The sequence below is a fragment of the Phyllobates terribilis genome, unplaced genomic scaffold (genome assembly GCF_046119375.1).
Source record: "Phyllobates terribilis strain yellow unplaced genomic scaffold, ASM4611937v1 Scaffold_2__4_contigs__length_985480577, whole genome shotgun sequence".
Classification (NCBI taxonomy): Eukaryota; Metazoa; Chordata; class Amphibia; order Anura; family Dendrobatidae; genus Phyllobates; species Phyllobates terribilis.
In genome coordinates, this window is record NW_027362762.1 from 197,561,069 (window position 1) to 197,581,397 (window position 20,329).

Below are 20,329 nucleotides of genomic sequence, written 5' to 3' on the forward strand. Positions count from 1 at the left end.
GTGCTGCGATCTTTAATTTTGTAATTATATAATCAATTATTTTTAATACAAAATTAAATGTACAACTTTAATTTTTTTATTTATTAATTTCTACTTTAGCCACTGGGGCTGCCATTTTAATTTGTGGGGTGTTTAAGTGTCTGAGCAGGACATTTACACACCTCACGTACAGCAGCCATGGGCACAAGACTGCCGTGAGATGGCGACCTTATCTCTTGCATTGAGGCCGCTTCTCCTGCCTCTACCCATCATGTGACACTAGACTTAACCCGGTATCCAATTCCAGTCTGTATTACTCTAAACATATCCAATCAGATGTAATACTTCACATATCTAACCCCAGCTAATGATACAGCAAGCAGCACCATCTAACAGAAAAAGCACTGCCCACCCGCCTCTAATGCTGTCTTGTCAGTAGCACTAGCAGTCACCAAGAAAATGGCTCCACAGTGATCCTAAACTTCATCCTCATCTTTTTACAAACACCCAAAAGGAGAGGGGTGACGTCACACACGTGAGCAGATCCAGCCCACATTTACTGCAGTCCATAATGCAAAGATAGTTGTACACTAGGTTTTCATGGCGAATTTCAGCAGTTGCTCCCTCTAGTGTTTAAAAGTGGAAATGCCAAACATTTAAATTTTTTATATTTTACTTCATTAAAAAAATCATTTTTTTCTTAAAAAGTAAAATATTAAATACCTTACATTTTTTCAATTGCTGCAATTTTTTTGATGACACCTTCCCTTTAATGTCAGTAATGCCCACAGGAGAAATGTGAGCAAAAAAAGTGAATATGCTGCATTTTTTGTTGGAAAACGTGTGTCAAATGATGCAATGAACAATAAAATTAGTATGGAAGGAATGAAATTTCATCTAAGTGTCACAATTCAAGAGAAAATGTTTCATAACCCATTAAAGTGTGTAGTAATCTAATGTTAAGGGAACCTACCGTTAGGATTTTATACCTAGAACCAATAACCTGTATATAAAGGCACTAATGCTGAATCAATCAATCCCATCCTTGTAGAAATGCTTTTGAAACTTTATATTTAAACTATGGATTTCTCTAATGCAAATGAATAGTAAGTGCAGCAGGGTAGGAGAACACACTTGCCCCTCAGCCACCACCTCTAGCAGGTCACTTTCTTTCAGTGACATGGTTTCCTTAGCGAGCCCTTCCCCCGGTGCATGTGCAGATTGCTAGACCAGCTCTCCTGTCCTCAGCACCTTACTGTGCATACACCACAGGCAATAACTATAGATGCACAAGATCTCATTACTGAATTATCCTGTGAGGTCACAATTCCTGATGTTGTGGGAGCGCTGGACTAGTAATCTGAACATACATTGCACGGAGGAAAAAATTGCTAAGAAAACCAGGTCACTGAAAGAAAAGTGACCAGTCAGGCAAGAAGCAGGCAGGTACATATCCTACTGAACTTGCAAAACATTTCAAAGATTGATTTCTCTAAAACAGAATATAAAATTCTAGTATGGATTTACACAGCATTATAGTGTCTTTACATACAGGTCATTAGTTTCAGGTACAAAATCCTGATGACCAGTTCCCTTTAAAAACCAAGGTAAAGGAAATCTGTCACCCCCCAGGGACCTCTAATATGGGCATACAGGTAATAGAAATGTGAATCTATACTTACCTGTATGGCCCATATTAGAGGTCTACTTGCTTTGTAATGGCTTTTTATTAAATCAGTTTTGGCAAGCTTCCCATCTGGGGGACGCTAAGAAATCCCTGCCTATTTTTATTTCCATATTCTCCCCCTCCCCTGCACATCAGAGCCCTGTGACCTGCAGGGGAGATGGGGGGATATGGAAATGAAGCTAATAGGCAGGGACTTCTTAGTGTCCCCCGGACAGGAAGCTTGCCAAAACTAATTTAATAAAAAGCTATTACAAAGCAAGTAGACCTCTAATATGGGCCATACAGGTAAGTGTAGATTCACATTTCTATCACCTGTATTCCCATATTAGAGGTCTGACAGGTCCCAGGGAGTGACAGATTCCCTTTAAAAAGAATTATCCCCAAGTTAATGGCATCATTTAGAAGACTCTTCCACTGAAATGCTCAAGTCTTTCACAGGTTCCCCAAAAGTAAGTGAAACCATTTGGAAACTAAGTGCTGAACAAAGAAAACATTAGAAGCCACATCAAGGTATGGCCAAGAAGTGCAAACTGGAATAAAATAATTTCAGCCTAGGACATCATTGCTTCTGTATTCTTTTTAGTTGAATATGCTTTACACAAGTCATTGCACAGATATGAATTTCCACTGTACTGTGTAAGATTTTAGCAGCTTATTTCATACATCTTTGCAACTTCAAATTAAACAGCCATCACTTATTAGGAACCATATTAAAAATGGATCTTTATTTAAAAAATATAAGATGGAAGGCTTTAGCTTTAAGGGGAAAAAGGCACGTTTCAACTAAATGTTTAATACTCATCACCATCATCCTCTGCTTCAGCACTATCTGCACCAACTTCTTCATAATCCTTCTCCAGAGCAGCCATGTCCTCACGGGCCTCGGAGAACTCTCCCTCTTCCATACCCTCACCTACATACCAGTGCACAAAGGCACGCTTGGCATACATCAGGTCAAACTTATGGTCCAGTCTTGCCCAGGCCTCTGCAATAGCAGTGGTGTTGCTCAGCATACACACAGCACGCTGGACCTTGGCCAGATCCCCACCTGGAACCACAGTTGGTGGCTGATAGTTAATACCAACCTTAAAACCAGTTGGGCACCAGTCCACAAACTGGATACTACGTTTGGTCTTGATGGTGGCAATAGCTGCATTAACATCTTTGGGCACCACATCACCACGGTACAACAGGCAACAAGCCATATATTTACCATGACGTGGGTCACATTTCACCATCTGGTTGGCTGGCTCAAAGCAAGCATTGGTTATGTCTGCTACAGTCAGCTGCTCATGGTAGGCTTTCTCTGCAGAGATGACTGGGGCATAGGTGGCAAGAGGGAAGTGGATACGAGGATAGGGCACCAAGTTAGTCTGGAACTCTGTCAGATCTACATTCAGGGCTCCATCAAATCTGAGGGAAGCTGTTATAGAGGACACTATCTGACTAATAAGGCGGTTCAAGTTTGTGTAAGTTGGGCGCTCAATATCTAGATTTCTACGGCAGATGTCATAGATGGCCTCATTGTCCACCATGAAAGCACAGTCAGAATGCTCAAGGGTGGTGTGAGTAGTAAGGATGGAGTTGTAGGGCTCAACAACAGCAGTGGACACTTGGGGAGCTGGGTAGATCGCGAACTCCAGCTTGGACTTCTTTCCATAATCAACTGAGAGACGTTCCATCAGCAGAGAGGTGAAGCCAGAACCAGTGCCACCACCGAAGCTGTGGAAAACCAGGAAACCCTGAAGACCTGTGCACTGGTCAGCCTGTGGAAAACATGAGGCACAGTATGTTACAATAAGAAACATTTAATGTGTCTGCTATATATCCACACAATCAAAACAGAAAGTTGCTCACCAGTTTGCGGATTCTGTCAAGCACCAGATCAATGATTTCCTTGCCAATGGTGTAGTGACCACGGGCATAGTTGTTGGCAGCATCTTCTTTCCCAGTGATCAGTTGTTCTGGGTGGAATAGCTGTCTGTATGTACCACTGCGCACCTCATCTGTAGAAATAAAAGTCATTCATCAATGCCTTTGCTTTTAAGAGGCCCGACTAAGGATTTACCCACTCCCTGAAGTGAAGGCACAATCAATATACTTTCAATGCCAGGAACCAAATTTGTGACAGGGCAACTGAATAGCAAAAGTGTGGGGCAAACTGCAGACCAACTTACCAATAACTGTGGGCTCCAGGTCCACAAACACAGCCCTAGGCACGTGTTTTCCAGCTCCAGTCTCGCTGAAGAAAGTGTTGAAGGAATCATCCCCTCCTCCAATGGTCTTGTCACTGGGCATCTGCCCATCAGGCTGGATGCCATGTTCCAGGCAGTACAGCTCCCAGCAGGCATTACCGATCTGCACACCAGCCTGACCAACGTGGATAGAGATGCACTCACGCTGGAAGGAAAGAAAGATTACAACATTATGCAGTATAGTAAAATGAAACTGCTCTAATAGTGAAAAACATTTTTATTGTGGCCATTAATTCACTATCAGTAAAGATTAGTTATTAAGAATCTTATTGAATATGTGGTCATGTGATCAGCAGGTCACAAGACATTGGGAGCTGAGAAGATTAAATGGAATCTGTCACCCTCCTGGGAGATATAAGACCTCTACTATGGGCATACAGGTTATAGAAATGTAAATCTATACTTGCCTGTATGGCCCATAGTAGAGGTCTGATTGCAGAGAAAAGTGTTTTTATCCACTGTTTTCTACAGGCTTGGCGTCCAGGGAACGCCAAAAATTCCCGGCCTAACTGTTTATTATTCCCCAAAATCCTCGCCTATGTGCTTAGTTACCATATACCCCCCCCACCCGCACATCACAGGGCCCTGTGACATGCATTGCGCTTCCTGACTTCCCAAGCATGTGCAGAGCGCCACTCAAAAAACCTGCAGCACATGCACTGAGCCATTAACTATGGAGGATGCAGCCATCACACAATATTGGCAAAGTGCAGCAGGATGCACGACTGTCCTTTGTTAGATCTCTTAAGACCACTAATTCTGAAGAGGCTTTACAGGCCTAAATCACAATTCAGTATTTGGCTTATTGGCACATTAAATGCTAGCTACTGATCAGAGATGTACACAGAACGACACCAGGAGTCACTCACTGATAATGGGCAGCTGCTAATAGACAATTCCTTTTAAATTTGAAACTCAGATTGCAATAGCGCCATCTTTTTCCCAAGCAGAATACTTCGCTGCATAAAGTCCTGCACTTGCTGCCCATGTGCATAAAATGTTATACAAAATCCAAATAAAGATTCTATGCATCTATCACAGAGGATATTTATAATATTTTAACTACATTTAATCATTTAGATACAGGCATAAAGAGATCCTTTTAAATTTCCTAACCTTTTATTAATAGGCCCAGAGGGGAAGAAAAAAATGCTTATCTCTAGAATCTCCCTGCATCACTCACTGGTCTTCTGGGATCAACATTCGGTGGGGGGGGTGTCACAGCTGATCGGCAACAGCTCTCACATGACACCACCCCCAGATGCTGATCCCAGCAGATCAGTGGGACATGCAGAGCTGAGCACTGAGGAGCAGCACCACTTGGAGGAGAGAGCGTCTCCACCTTCCAGAGCCCTTTAACAAATTCATTAATGGATAACCCCTTTATGGCTCTGTTTACATCAAGCAGCACAGCATGCTGCATTTTTGTCAGATAAAATGCCACACAGACATACATCTAAGACCCAAACAAAGGTAATGGAGCCCACTGGCACTGCTGTCCATCATGAGCCTAACCTGGCAAAGTTACAATTTCTGTTCTCCTGTAATGGAACAGATTAGAAGTTACAGATTCTCTTTAGGCTGAGGACAGATCATGTGAATATATAATCATCTAACTTTAAAATGGTGTTTTTGCACCAACCCTTAGCGTCCAGCATGATGCACAAAGCTCAATTGATGAATGTTCTGCCCCAGTGGCCCTGGCACTTCTGAGTTAGTCTGTCCCCATTGTTCTGCCCGGCAAGGCTTAATCATATGCTTCACATACTAATTTTTGTTCTACTCTATAAACCGGCTGAAACCAGCAAATTTCCTAGCACTGACTCACTGAGGAATGCCAGACCGGCAGCAGCAGGATCAACCACACTATAGTGAAGCTTAAATAACCTATGCAGACGTGTGTAACGGCACTATATGGCGTATGATCAGATCTCTTACCAGCCAGGACATTAAAGACTACCATCCTCAACATACACTGTATGCTTCAGGACAACATGGGTGCTGAAAAGCCAAGCAGAAAATGGCTCGTGTTTTTTAATTATTCATCCTCAATCAGTAACACATGACCAGGTCCAAGGTAAGAAACTTACAAGAATAAGACCTTTAAGTGCACTCACCAGTGAAAAATAAGAGCTCATCACCATCTGGGACATCTGATGAAACATGACCTAAGGCGGCACCCAAAGCCGTGTAAATTAAAGTCTGCTGCTGGCAGTGCAGTCACATCACCCATAGTGACATGTTTCACGATCCTCCATTTTGGGACCCCACCCATCAAACTTAAGGGCAGAAGTAAAATTGTGGGGCAATCAACTGATCCCCTCAATTAGGTGCATTTTTAAGAAGTCATCTGATGAGGCAAAAGCTTTTATTGGCTCCTCATTTTTGTAAAAATCTGTTTATTAGCACAGAACCTAAATCAAGATAAAAGTAAAGTTTTCAAGTGTCACCTCAGTTTCCCACGTCTGTGCAACCTACAGTAGTGACTGACCTTCCTATAACAAGACACCCCCCCCCCCCCCCATTTACACTGATGTGCCACTTACTGTATTTTTAAAGAAAAATCTGCTGTAGATTTATTAAATGCTGAGCTATGTATGACCCCACCCACACCAGTGATTAGCAACTTTGTGCAAACTATGCATAGGCAGAAAGCTGCCAATCAGTGGTGGGGGTGGGGTTATACAGAGCTCCATTATATGGTGGACAACATGGCAGCAGGTTTGCTAGTCCTCTAGGGGATCTCTTGTTTCTTGTGCTACATATATTTTGATTAAAAAAAAAAAAAGAGTAAACAATAAATAAAAAGGTCATCAATCTTTTCTATACAGAAAATATTTAGTGTAATTTTGCAATATGCACACTGGTTAAAGAATTTTCAGCAGGCTCCTTATCAGAGGCAGGACATTGTCAGGTAGCACCTCTCTACACAGCTGATAACAGGATCCACCAATCACAAGACGTCACAGCTGACCCTGCTCCCCCCCCACCTTTCACAAACTGGTCAGACACTACTGTAGAAAACATGGAGTCAGGATCTAGCCATTGATGTCCATGTATTGTTTCCTTTAACAGGAATTTAAAGTCTAAAAAAGCCCCAGTCGCCAGAGTGAAAATTACAAGATTTCTATTTCATACAGTGGCTATGGAAAGTATTCAGACCCCTTTACATTTTTCACTGTTTCATTGCAGCCATTTGATTAATGAGAAAAAATTTACTTTTTAGAATTTACGTACACTTTGCACCCATCTTTACTGAAAAAAAAAAGGTAGGAATTTTTGCAAATTTATTAAGAAAAACTGAAATATCACATGGTCATAAGTATTCAGAGCCTTTGCTCAGTATTGAGTAGAAGCACCCTTTTGAGCTAGTACAGCCATGAGTCATCTTGGGAATGATGCAACAAGTTTTTCACACCTGGATTTGGGGATCCTCTGCCATTCTTCTTGCAGATCCTCTCCAGTTCCATCAGGTTGGATGGTGAACGTTGGTGGACAGCCATTTTCAGGTCTCCAGAGATGCTCAATTGGGTTTAGGTCAGGGCTCAGGCTGGGCCAGTCAAGAATGGTCACAGTTGTTCTGAAGCCACTCCTTTGTTATTTTAGCTGTGTGCTTAGGGTCATTGTCTTGTTGGAAGGTGAACCTTCAGCCAAGTCTGAGGTCCAGTGCACTCTGGAAGAGGTTTTCATCCAGGATCTCTACTTGGCCACATTCATGTTTCTTTCAATTGCAACCAGTTGTCTTGTCCCTGCAGCTGAAAAACACCCACACAGCATGATGCTGCCACCACGTTTCACTGTTGGGATTGTATTGGGCAGGCAATGAGCAGTGCCTGGTTTTCTCCACACATACCACTTAAAATTATCACCAAAAAGTTCTCTTTGTCTCAGACCAGAGAACCTTCATGTATTTTTGAGCAAACTATGTAGGCTTTCATATGTCTTGCACTGAGGAGAGGCTTCCGTCAGGCCACTCGGCCATAAAGGCCTGACTGGTGGAGGGCTGCAGTGATAGTTGACTTTGTGGAACTTTCTCCCATCTCCCTACTGCATCTCTGGAGCTCAGCCACAATGATCTTTAGGTTCTTTACCGCTCTCACCAAGGCTCTTCTCTCACGAATTGCTCAGTTTGGCTGCACGGCCAGATCTAGGAAGACTTCTGGTGGTCTCAACTTCTTCCATTTAGGAATTATGGAGGCCACTGTACTCTTAGGAACCTTGAGTAATGCAGAAGTTCTTTTGTAACCTTGGCCAGATCTGTGCCTTGCCACAAGTCTGTCTCTGAGCTCCTTGGGCCGGTCCTTTGAGCTTATGATTCTCTTTTGGACTGACATGCACTGTGAGCTGTGAGGTCTTAGATAGACCAGTGTGCCTTTCCAAATCAAGTCCTATCCGTTTAATTAAACACAGGTGGACTCCAATGAAGGAGTAGAACAATCTCAAGGAGGATCACAAGAAAATGGACAGCGTGTGACAAAGGGGTTGTCAGGCACTTAAAAAAAAAAAAGCCAGTGTTTTAATGATAAATACAACCTTTCTAATTACCTTGCGCTGCTGATACTGCCTGTGAGCGGCGCTATCAGTGGCCGCTCACAGGCAGCACGTGACCCCACTTTGACGTCACAAGTGAGGCGTGACTCAGCACTGGGTTCCTTATGGTGGCTGCTGGGTTGTGGGCAGGATTATTCCCTACATCACACCCAGCATCCACCGGTGGAACGCGGAAGAGGGACCCGCGGCTGCAGCCACAACATGTCGTGACGTCAGCGCCGGGGGTCACGTGCTGCCTGTGAGCGGCCACTGATAGTGCTGCTCACAGGCAGTATCAGCAGCACAAGGTAATTAGAAAGAAGGTTGTATTTGTCATTAAAACACACTGGCATTTTTTTTAAAGTACTGGACAACCCCTTTAAATGAGTGTGAGCAAAGGGTCTGAATACTTATGACCATGTGATATTTCAGTTTCTTTAATTTGCAAAAATTTCTACATCTTTTTTAGTCAAGATGGGGTGCAGAGTGTACATTGAGAAAAAAAAATGAACTTTAGAATTTATCAAATGGCTGCAATAAAACAAAGCGTGAAAAATTTAAAGGAGTCTGAATACTTTCCGTACCCAGTGTATATTGATCTGTAAAGAACACAAACATTAACAATAAATTTCACAGAAAACCCGATATAAGGAATAGGTCATTTACCGATTTCTTCCCTTAAAATCGTAACACCGAATGCCACTAAACATGAGCAAAGGCTCAACGCATCTCTATACATCCATACAGATCATATTTGGAAAACCTGAGGGCCAGAAATATACAAAACCTTCTCATTGCTAAAACTACTCACTACTCTGTATAAAAGCCAGTGTTCCTAAACTACAGGCCACTCCAGCCTTCTGCACATTACATTAGGGGGCTCATCTTCTAATCAGCTGTGTCACCCCTCCTGTATCCACCCCACCTGCTCTGTACATACTCCAGTAGTGAACCCAGAAGTTTGAGCCCTTTGTGATCTCTTCAGTGAGCAGATCATGAGTCACAAGTAGCAGGAAGTAATGACTTCATCCTAAAGCACACACCTTATCATGGGAGAGCTATACCCCCTCCTTCACATTCTGAGCTGGCATTACAGAACCACTAAGCTGCGCCATCCATAAGTTACACTAAATGTTACCCGGGGGCACGAGTCAGACCATCCCATATAAAACACAATATTGCACATTTCATGGTAATAGATTTCTTGCACCAGACTCCATGCACAATGATGAAGGGTGTATCCTATGGCAGACAGCTTTTACATAAAGCACCACTGCAGCGTTTATTGCAGCGCTACGGTGTCACTTCTAATGTAAGGTCCTCGTACCTAGTCGGATACTTATCCACCGCCAACTTCACCCTCCACTGCTGCCACACCTGTCAGTGTCAGACCTGCCGGATTGCTCCTGTGTTTCATGGAGCGAGTCGGAAGTCACAATACAAATCCATGACTTGCATCGAGAGCTTGTGACGCAGCTTCTGACTTCCGGCCAGACAGAAGAAGGCGCTGTGGGACCGGAGTGCCGCCAAAGAAAAAAAAGTGAAGACTGCAGGCAAGTATAGCATCTCCAGCACTGAAAAAAAAATGCTGGCATCCTATTTTAAGAGAAAACCCACAATGGATGACATTTTAAAGGGGCCCTCATGAAAAAAGTTACTTCACAAAACAGGTAATTGATCCCCAAGACCCCAATGATCACCAGTCCAGGCATTGGAATAAACAGGTAGCCATGCATATGGACGCTCCATGTAATCTCCACAGGATGGACTAGCAGATCAGTCATTTCTTTGCCTGTCATCTGCGAATTAAGAAAGGCCGCTGACCACCACTCTAAATTTCCTCTGCAGTGGTGGGCTCAGGACCCCAGTTTTCAGTCCATGGGATTACACATCACTTAGCCTGAGGCTAGGCGGTGCCCATTTACATAGGATGACCCCTTTAACCCTCAGCCATCTAGTGATGTGGATGCTCTGGTTTTATGTTACCAATATGATGGAACAGATCTATTCCCCGAAATTGGTAGCAATTCACATGTAAGGGATAGAAATGTCCAAAATGTGAACAGGGCCCTGCAGGAAACGCGACACTTCCACAAGCCCCAGGACGTCCCCGTCTATAGCGGCCAGGGAAGCTCAGACGCCATCTATAACCGTTATAGGGAAGGGCTGATGCAGATCAGGAGCACGGCCACGTGACTGCGGCCAGAAAGCCTGACAACCCAGTCACCCGGGTTCAGGAAAAGTAGTCCCCTACTAAAAAGAGCCCCTCCTTATTAATGTGTCCACGAGGCCCTCCCGCTATAAGCCGCGGATAAGGAGCGGCTCAGGGCACGTGACACCGCACGTGCGCCACCGCGCTGCAGCCGCGAAAAGCGCGCGGCCTGTGACCACCGGAGCCGGGCAGGAAGGGGTTAAACAGCACATTGTACTGCAGGCCCCGGCCCGAATAACGGGGCTCAGCACGAGGACGGCGGGCTGGGCTTAGAGTTTAGGAGGTGCACTTCCCGCTACAGAAGGATGCGGCGACCAGGAGCGCTCCCTTCACATCACTTACCATGGCTGCTCAATTAGGACGTTCACAAAGAGAGAGGACGAGCGTTCCAAGAAGTGTAAATTCTCACCGACCGACAGTTAGGAGTCTCGGTAAGAACTGCCCTGGAATGCGCTCCGGCCGGGAGCTTTTAATAACTTTGCTGTAGTGACGTCAGGCGGGCGGGCGCACTGCGAAGGGATGGGCGGGGGTGCGCAGAGGGCAGCAACTATTGGTTCCTTCGAACTTTTGAAAGAAAACGTCATTTGTAGAGCTGAGCGCAGTGGCGGCCGGAAGCGGCAGGATAGTGGTGAGAGGCTGTGATGCTGCGCTGATGGCGGCGGCTTATCAGGGCCGTGCAGCTGTACAGGTCCGGTCCTCAGCAACTCCAAACATGGTCATGGCCCGATATCGCGGGGAGCAGCCGCCTGTCGAGTTCCGTGTGGTGACACCTCTGACATATCGTGTGTAGTGCCGATTGTCGGGACAATGGTACCTAATGCGTGGCCGCGCCCTGATATAACGGCGCTGCCGCAATGAGTTCCCGTGTGAACAGTGCTGGGCAGCAGGAGCCTCAGCAGGTGTAGCGCACATCACTGCAGCTATGGCCGGGACCTGAGACTCCTCACTGTAGACCTCTAGCCTCTTTATATGGGGCAGTCAGGGTATGTGCACACTGTCAGGAGCCGCAGCGGCCAGATGTTACAGCCTAGTGGATGGACCACTCTGCGCCTCCGCTCTCCTGCGGATCACCTGCAGATATGGACACGCCGCGCGTCTTTCCAGACCACAGCATGTCAATTTCTCTTGTGGAGTCGCTAGTCTAAGCAAGAGAAATCTTTTCAGTAGTGTATTGAATGCGGTGAATCTGCATGGTTCAATGAACACATCGTGTGCACATACCCTATTATAAGGCTGAAGTCGTGACAGACTCCACGGCCTCTTGGGAAGATTTGGCTGTCGAGTGTGAGTCACATGCGTGGACCCTGTTACCTGCTGGAACTTCTGCATGTGCAGATATTTATACACCAACATCACTGATAGTTACATCGATCACAAACACAGTGCATCTTCATTTTTCAACATTTTATAGCTCCTTCGCAAATAAAATGCATAAAAAGGTTTGGCTGCTGTGTATTTAAAGGGGTCTTCTCACTTCTAGTCTTAAGGAGCCCACCCCACAGTCCCCTCGTTGACTTCTAGCACTCCCGTTGGCTGGCGGTCTGGGCTGGCACTCCCGATGGCTGACAGTATGGGCTGGCAGCCTTCCTGAGCCATTGGCTCAAACTGTGTCTTCATTCTAGCAAAGGCACTAGAGGGCACTGCAGCTCATAGTCATACTGAAAACAATTCAATTATTTCTGTTAACTGCTGTAACACATTTTTACTGCGGTCATTAAGGGTACAGCTACAGCGCCGTGCAATAAGTGTATAGCGGCAGCGGCGATTCCTGCGGGTATCAGCTGTCTGTAACAGCTGACACCCTGCAGTATCGGCCCTGGCCGATTTCGATGCCAATCTGGGCTGATTACCACCTTAAATACCGCTGTCAATCGGTATTTAAGTTGTTACAAGGGGGTCAAAAGACCCCCTTAGTAACCATCGGATCCCCGCGATGAGAATCGCAGGTCCCAATGGTTACCATGGTACCCTGAGATCATGTGATGACCCCAGGGTACGGTGGCCTGTGAGATCCAGCAATAAGCTGGTTCTTACAGGCACAGACAGTGAGTTCAGTAACTCACCGACATGTCTCATGTACTGCAGTGAATGAGACCAGCCATCAGAATAAAAAATATACAAGTCCCACAGTGGGACTTAGTGAAAAAGTTAAAAAAAAGCGCGCACACATCACTAAAATCTGTGTCGCCCCTCAAAACGCAGCATTTTTGATAAAACAAAGATAAACGAAAAAACGTACACATAATTAGTACCGCTGCGTCCGGAATAACCGGCTCTATAAAACTCATGTTATTTAGTCCATTTGGCGGATACTGTAAAAAAAAAAAACACCAAAAATGACGCTTTTTCATCATACTGACTCAAAAAAGTGAATAAAAAGCGAATGTAAAAAAAAATTATATAAATAAAAACGCCAAACTGTCCTGCAAAAAACAAGCCATAATATGACTCATTCAGCGAAAAAATAAAAAAGTTACAGCTCTCAGAATGCGACGATGCAAAATCAAATTCTTTTTTGTAAAATACTGTTTTTAGTCTTTAAAAATAGCAAAGCATAAAAAAATATAAATTAATCTGGTATCGCTCTAATCATACCAACTCGGCGGACAAATCGGTTTTATCACTTTTACTGAACGGTGCAAAAAATAAAAACATTAACTGAATTGCTGGTTTTTGTTCATTCTGTGTTTGAAAAATCTGAATAAAAAGCAATCAAAAATTACTATGTGCCCCAAAATGGTACCAAAAAAATCTGCAACTCGTCCCGCAAAAAATAAGCCATCATATAGCTCTGTTCACCAAAAAAATAAAAAAGTTACATCTCTCAGAATATGGCGACGAAAATAACTTTTCATAAAAAAGCATTTTTACTGTGTGATAGCAGCAAAATTTAAAAAACCCAGATCAATCTGGTATTTCTGTAATCGCACTGACCCAAGAATAAATCCGCCTTATCACTTATATTCCACAGTGAACAGCGCAAAAATAAAAATAACTTCTGGTACTGCTGTCTATTTCTTCATTCTGCCTCCAAAAAAATCAGAATAAGGCTTGGCTGACGTTTATTCTGCGCTCTCCGCTGAGCGCTTACATTGGGGTTTCCATGTAAATTCACCAAAACCGCAATTCAGACAAAAAACCCAGATGGAGCCACTCACTTATGCGGTCGATGGAGTCTCTTTGGACTGGTCTCTGTTCAAGCGGTGTACCATAATTTTAGGCTTTTTTTTAGCGCACAGGTGTGGACTATCACAGATCTGTGTGTGCCTAAAAAGATGGAGACCACTGGAGCAGACGTCAAACGGACTCCAAAGTGTCTCCATCTGCTTCTTTGTGGTGGATGGTTCCGTTGGGGGTTTCGTCTGAGTCGCATTTTTGTGGGATTTACACGGAAACACCGTCATAAGTGCTCAGCGTACACTGGCGATCCAGTCTTATTCTGGAAGCCATCGAAAATTATGTACCCCAAAATGTTACCATTAAAACCCCCAATTTATCCCACACAAAACCAGCCCCCTCTCAGTCCGTCATCTGTCACTGGGACTATAGTGGGTCCCACGTTACTGGTAGAACAAAGACTTTGGAAAAGCGACGACTCCCACCCCCCTCAAATAAAATCCAGTGAATTCTGCACTCCCAAATCCAAATGCCACCTCCTGAGCCCCTCTGCCTAAATCGCAGTAAGCGGCCACATGTTTGGCATTATTGTTTCGGGAAGAGCACTTAACAATTCATGGGGTGTGTGTCACCAGGAGAAATGTATGGGGGCACTACACTTTATGAGGGCACAATGTATGGGCACTAAACTGGCATATTTGGAATTCTCCAGAATAAAGCCTGGCGTGGATGTTACATAATAGTCACTGCAGCAGTAGATGAATTCATTGAGATGTGTAATTTCTACAATGGGGTCACTATTGGGGTTTTTCTGCTGCTCTGGCACCTTGGGGGCTCTGCAAATGTCGCCCACAAACTAGTCTACCAAAATCTATGCTCCAAAAGCCAAATAGTGCTCCTTCCTTCTCAGCCCTGACGTGTGGCCTAACAGTAATTTCTGATGACCTATGGGGCATCATCACGTTCGGGAGAAATAGCATAACAAATTATGGGGTCCGTTTTCTCCTGTTATGCATTGCAAAAATTACAAATTTGGGGCTAAAACTACATTTTTGAGAAAAAAAATGGAAATTTTCAGTATGATGACCTTATGTTATCAAATTCTGTGTAGTACATGTGGGTTCAAAATGCCCACTATACCCCTGAATAACAAATATATACCTGGGATGCAGGGAAGAGTATATAACGGACGTTCTGACACGGAGCCAGTTATACACTCTTCCCTGCATCCCAGGTATATATTTATGTTATAAATTGTTGTTCTTTCTCAAATTGCCCTTTTCTTTGTGTATGGGTATGCATATAGGGATACAATTACTCACATGTCGCTATATATTATAATATACTCAATGTGGCTCCATTGTTGGATGTCTTTGCACACACATTTGTTGGCACTTCTGCACCTTTCCATCCCCATCCCCTTGACTTTTATTATTGTTTAATAAAGATCTATATTGTTATACTATATATGGCCTCTTGATCGTTGTTTTTGTGGCTTTTTATTCTGTTTGGTTATTTGACGATTGTCCAGAAATAAGTCCTGCATTGATAGCTCCTTATATGCATGTATATAGATTGTGACAGAGTCACTGGTTTTACATGCGAGGGGAGGTATGTGTCACTCAGGATGCTTTATGGGAATGATGTAGAGATGGGAGGGAAGTCATTCCCCATACCTCCCCTCAGGGTGTGGCTAAACAGGGTTTAAATGTTCATTCAGTTTGTTTTCCTGGGTGGACTGTGTGGTCTGGAGATTGAAGTCTCCAGGCTGTGTGTGGCTGATGCCAGAGAGCAACAACAAAGGCCTTGCTGGCTAAGAGGACTCTGTTATATATCATCTTTTGTGTTCCCGTTAACCCCAGGGACTGTTTTTCTATGGGACTCTTCTGGAGTTTATGCCGCACAATAAACCCGCAGGAAGTTTACCCAAACCGTGTGTCCTGTGTCTGCCTCCGGAGAGCCGAGCAAGGCGCTTTACTACAAGATATACATAAATTTTGGCATTTGTTGCACTAAGTTGCTATTTTCTCCATGTATTGCTTTTATCTTTTGTGCGGAATAGACCAATCTCTTTACTGTGGGTTGAGGGACACATATCATTGCATTTATGGCAGTTTTCTAGCATAGTGACTGAAAGCAATGGTCATCATGCCAGACACCCGACTTGGCAATCCAAACACTTTTTCCAACACCTAAATAATTTAGATCAGGGGTGTCAAACTCAAATACACAGAGGGGCAAAGTTAAAAACTTGGACAAAGTCGTGGGCCAACCTTGATGTTTATTAAAAAAAATGTCTACAATTGAGGAAGTTTGTCCTTATCATGAAATGTAACGATGAACCTTTTCATATAGAAACAAACTTAAAGGGTTTTTCCCACCAACAAAGTACATTTTAATTAATATATCTTGGAATAATAATAAGTTCCACAACTGATGTGTTTAAAATAAATGTTCCTGTGCTGAGATAATCTTATAAATCTGCCCCTGTGTAATGGATGTGTCCTACCATGCAGGAACATGGTCAGCGATACCATGAGGGAGGGAGAAAAATGTAATGGGATAGTAAGAAGGGATAGGATCAATAGGAAGTGGGTAGAAAAGCAAGGTGGTAACAGGTATGTATGTGTGTAAGAAACTGCTGAGAGGGGGTACAGGAAAGGATAAGGTGGTCATGCTGCCAGAGCTATTAACTCCTGTTCAGATGACTGACATATGGGTCAAGAGGTTGGAGTGGTGGCACTAGACACCTAGCGACGAAGAGGAGATGGAAATCAGAAAAAGGTGGCTAAAAATGTGTTAAAAAAAAAGTTGTACGATTAGTGGGAACCTGTGCAGTAAGGTAAAGATATGGGGTTTATTAGAGGGTGAGGGGATATGTATAGGGTAAGGGGAGATGAAAGCATAGTCAGAAAATAGTGTAGGCAGAATGGTGAAAATGGTATGTAGTCAGGGAGCGGGCTGGGATTAGGGAAAAGGCTGGGAGCAGGTTGGGATAAGACCAGTGATGGTGGAATAGTGTGCAAGAGGAGATAGGCAGAACATTGCAAGGCAGAATGGGTATAACAGGAGGTAAGCCAGCATTTTGACTATGGGAAGAGCCGGAAGAGGGTCAGTGTATGTGGCCCTGAGTAGGCCATGGAAGGAGTTGGGGAACCATGCGCATATTTGCGTGTGTGTGGGACATGGGCATCAGAACCCAGTAGTGCTTGTGATGCCACTTCATCAAGGTAGTTATGTGAGGTGTTGGACGCATGTACGGAGGAGGGCATTGGTGGGGGCCCCTTGTTGGGAATGGAACTGGGAGGGGGCATGTGATGTACGTCATAAATGTGGGCGTGGTTACGGGCTCAACGATAGTGTCAATGGCAGATTGTGATAGAGTAGGAGGACATGGGGCATGGATTTGTAGTTTTATCGTGTGCCAAATATTTTTTATCACAGGCCAAATATAATTACACTGCAGGACAGATTTGGCCTGTGTGCTGAGTTTGACATATATGATATAGATGTTAAAAAAAAAAGTGTATTCTAATGAACAGACCACCATACACATTAGATCCAAATCAGCCATACCCATGAACAATCTAATGCAGACTGGACAAAGTGTGGCCCGTGGGCCACATCTAGCCCTTTGTCTGCAGACTGAGACAGCCGAAGGGCTGAAAACTGTGTCCCATGGGCCACACCATGTGGCTGCCCTTCCCCAGCCAATGTCTCGATTTCACCACTATCTGCATATTCAAGATGCAGATAGCAATAAATATAGTGGTGGGGGAGGATGGAGACTGGCTCCTTCTTCCACCATTCAGCATGTGTGACTGAGACAGCAGAAGCGATAATGTCACCACATTGTGTCTGCTGTGTGGAGCATCAGTGCTCATAGCAAAGACCAGAGCAGAGCGCCAGGGGAATAGGAGCAAGGTGATTATTTGTTTTGCTTTTTTTTTATATGTGTGGACTCATATTGTATATACGGGGCGGGCTGTCTGTGGTCACATACTGTATATGGGAGGTTCTGTGTGCGAGCCCATACTTCATGTAGGGGGGGCTGTGTGTGGGATCATACAATTTGGGGAGTTATGTTTGGGCTCATACTGTATATATGGGGGCTGTATGTGGGCTTATACAGTATATAGGGGGCTGTGTGTGGGATCATACCATTTGGATAAATGTGTGTGGGCCCATAATGTAGGGGGGCTGTGTATGGGGTCACACTGTATATAGGGGGCTGTGTGTTGGCTCATTCTGTATAGAGGGGGCTGTGTGTGGGCTCATTCTGTATAGAGGGGGCTGTGTGGGGGCTCATTCTGTATAGAGGGGGCTTTGTGTGGGCTCATTCTGTATACTGGGGGCTGTGTGTGGGCTCATTCTGTATAGAGGGGGCCAGTGAGGACCATCATACTGTATGTATGGGGGCTGTCAAGAGCATCATACTAAGTTGGGGAGCTGTGGGAGCATTATACTTGTGGGAGCTCAGACTGTATATGGGGGTCTCTGTGGGGAATCTAACTGTATATAGGGGTGACAGATCAAAATGGGGAAAATAATGCTAGAAAGACTCATAAAGTTGTTTGATATTTTTTCATTTTTATTACTAAACACAGATCAAGAAAGGGAACGCAGCAATAAAAAATGGCAACATTGACAGCAGGAGAGAAAATCAAGTAAATGATATGTATTTGTACAGTCATATAGGGGGTTATTTAATAGATAAAAGTACATATTCAAAACATGCACATACCCATAAGGTAAACTCTCCTGCTGGAATGGCGCCAGCCCGACGCATGTTTTGGCAATATGCCTTGTTGACCCCCAGATCCCTCTCTTGATCTATGTTAAGTCTCTCGGTGCTGCCTCACATTAGTCCCTATTATATACCTACTCATGCCACTAGTCACTTGACCGTACCTTTCACTAGACATACACATATATATGTATGTACACTAATGTACGAAAGTGTTGCCACCCTTGAAATTGTTCCAGAAAAAATTAAGTATTTCTCCCAGAAAATTATTGCAATTACACGTTTTGTTATACACATGTTTATTTACTTTGTGTGTATTGGAACAACACAAAAAAAGGTAAATTGGACATAATTTCACACACAACCCCAAAAGTGGGCTGGACAGAATTATTGGCACGCTCAACTTAATATTTGGTTGCACACCCTTTGGTATAAATAACTGCAATCAATCACTTCCTAAATCTATCAACAAGCTTATTACACCTCTCAACTGGAATTTTGGACGACTCTTCTTTTGCAAACTGCTCCTCTCATACTTGAAGGGTGCCTTCTCCCAACAGCAATTTTAAGATCTCTGCACAGATGTTCAATGGGATTTAGATCCAGACTCATTTCTGGCCACTTCATAACTCTTCAGCACTTTGTTTCCATTCATTTCTGGGTGCTTCTTGAAGTATGTTTGGGGTCATTGTTCTGCTGGTAAACCCATGACCTAGGATACAAACCCAGCTTTCTGACACAGGGCACTACATTGCGACCCAAAATCCTTTGGTAATCTTCAGATTTCATGATGTCTTGCCCACAGTCAAGGCACTCAGTGCCATAGACAGCAAGACAACGCCAAAACATCTTTGAACCTCCACCATATTTGACTGTAGGTTCTGTGTTCTTTTCTTTGTAGGCCTCATTCTGTTTTCGGTAAACGGTAGAATTATGTGCTTTACCAAAATGCCCTATCTTGATTTCATCTGTCCATGAGACGCTTTCCTAGAAGGATTTTGGCTTACGTACATTTTGGCAAACTGCAGTCTAGCTTTTTTATGTCTCTGTGTCAGAAGTGGGGTCCTCCTGGGTCTTCTGCCATAGTGTTTCATTCAGATGTCGATGGATAGTTCGCTAACACTGATGCACACTGAGCCTGCAGGACAGTTTGAATTTCTTTGGAACTTGATTGGGGCTGCTTATCCACCATCCGGACTATCCTGCGTTGCAACCTTCATTAATTTTTCTCTGCAGTCCATGTCCAAGGAAATTAGCTACAGTGCCATGGTTCTAAACTTCTTGATTATGTTTCGCACCTTGGACAAAGAAACATCAAGATCTCTGGAGATGGACTTGTAACCTTGAGATTGTTGATATTATTCAACAATTTTGGTTCTCAAGTCCTCAGACAGTTCTCTTCTCCTTTTTCTGTTCTCCATGCTTAGTGTGGCACACACAGACACACAATGCAAAGATTTAGTCAACTTCTCCCCTTTTTATCTGGTTTCAGGTGTGGCTTTTCATATTGCCCACACCTGATACTTGCCACAGGTGAGTTTGAACGAGCATCACATGCTTGAAACAGAGTTGTTTACCCACAATTTTGGAAAGGTGCTAACAATTTTGTCTGACCAATTTTGGGGGTTTTGTGTGAAATTATGTCCAATTTGCCTTTTTTCTCAGTTTTTTTTTGTGTTGTTCCAATACACACAAACAAAATAAACGTGAATAACAAAACATGTGTAATTGCAATAATTTTCTGGGAGAAATACTTAATTTTCTGGAACAATTTCAACACTTTCGACCATAACTGTATACAG

The 20,329-nt window shown here is 43.8% G+C and overlaps 1 protein-coding gene across 1 annotated transcript; it reads right to left on the reverse strand.

Moving 5' to 3' along the window:
- Nucleotides 1-2,361: 2,361 nt before the first annotated feature.
- Nucleotides 2,362-11,161, reverse strand: LOC141202817 (tubulin alpha chain). The gene is made up of 4 exons (XM_073663773.1): nucleotides 11,006-11,161; nucleotides 3,844-4,066; nucleotides 3,524-3,672; nucleotides 2,362-3,432 (listed from the first exon to the last, which is right to left on the reverse strand). Exons 1-4 carry the CDS (start codon nucleotides 11,006-11,008, stop codon nucleotides 2,458-2,460), a joined length of 1,350 nt encoding a protein of 449 aa, XP_073519874.1. The 5' UTR covers nucleotides 11,009-11,161; the 3' UTR covers nucleotides 2,362-2,457.
- Between the last annotated feature and the right edge of the window lie 9,168 nt (nucleotides 11,162-20,329).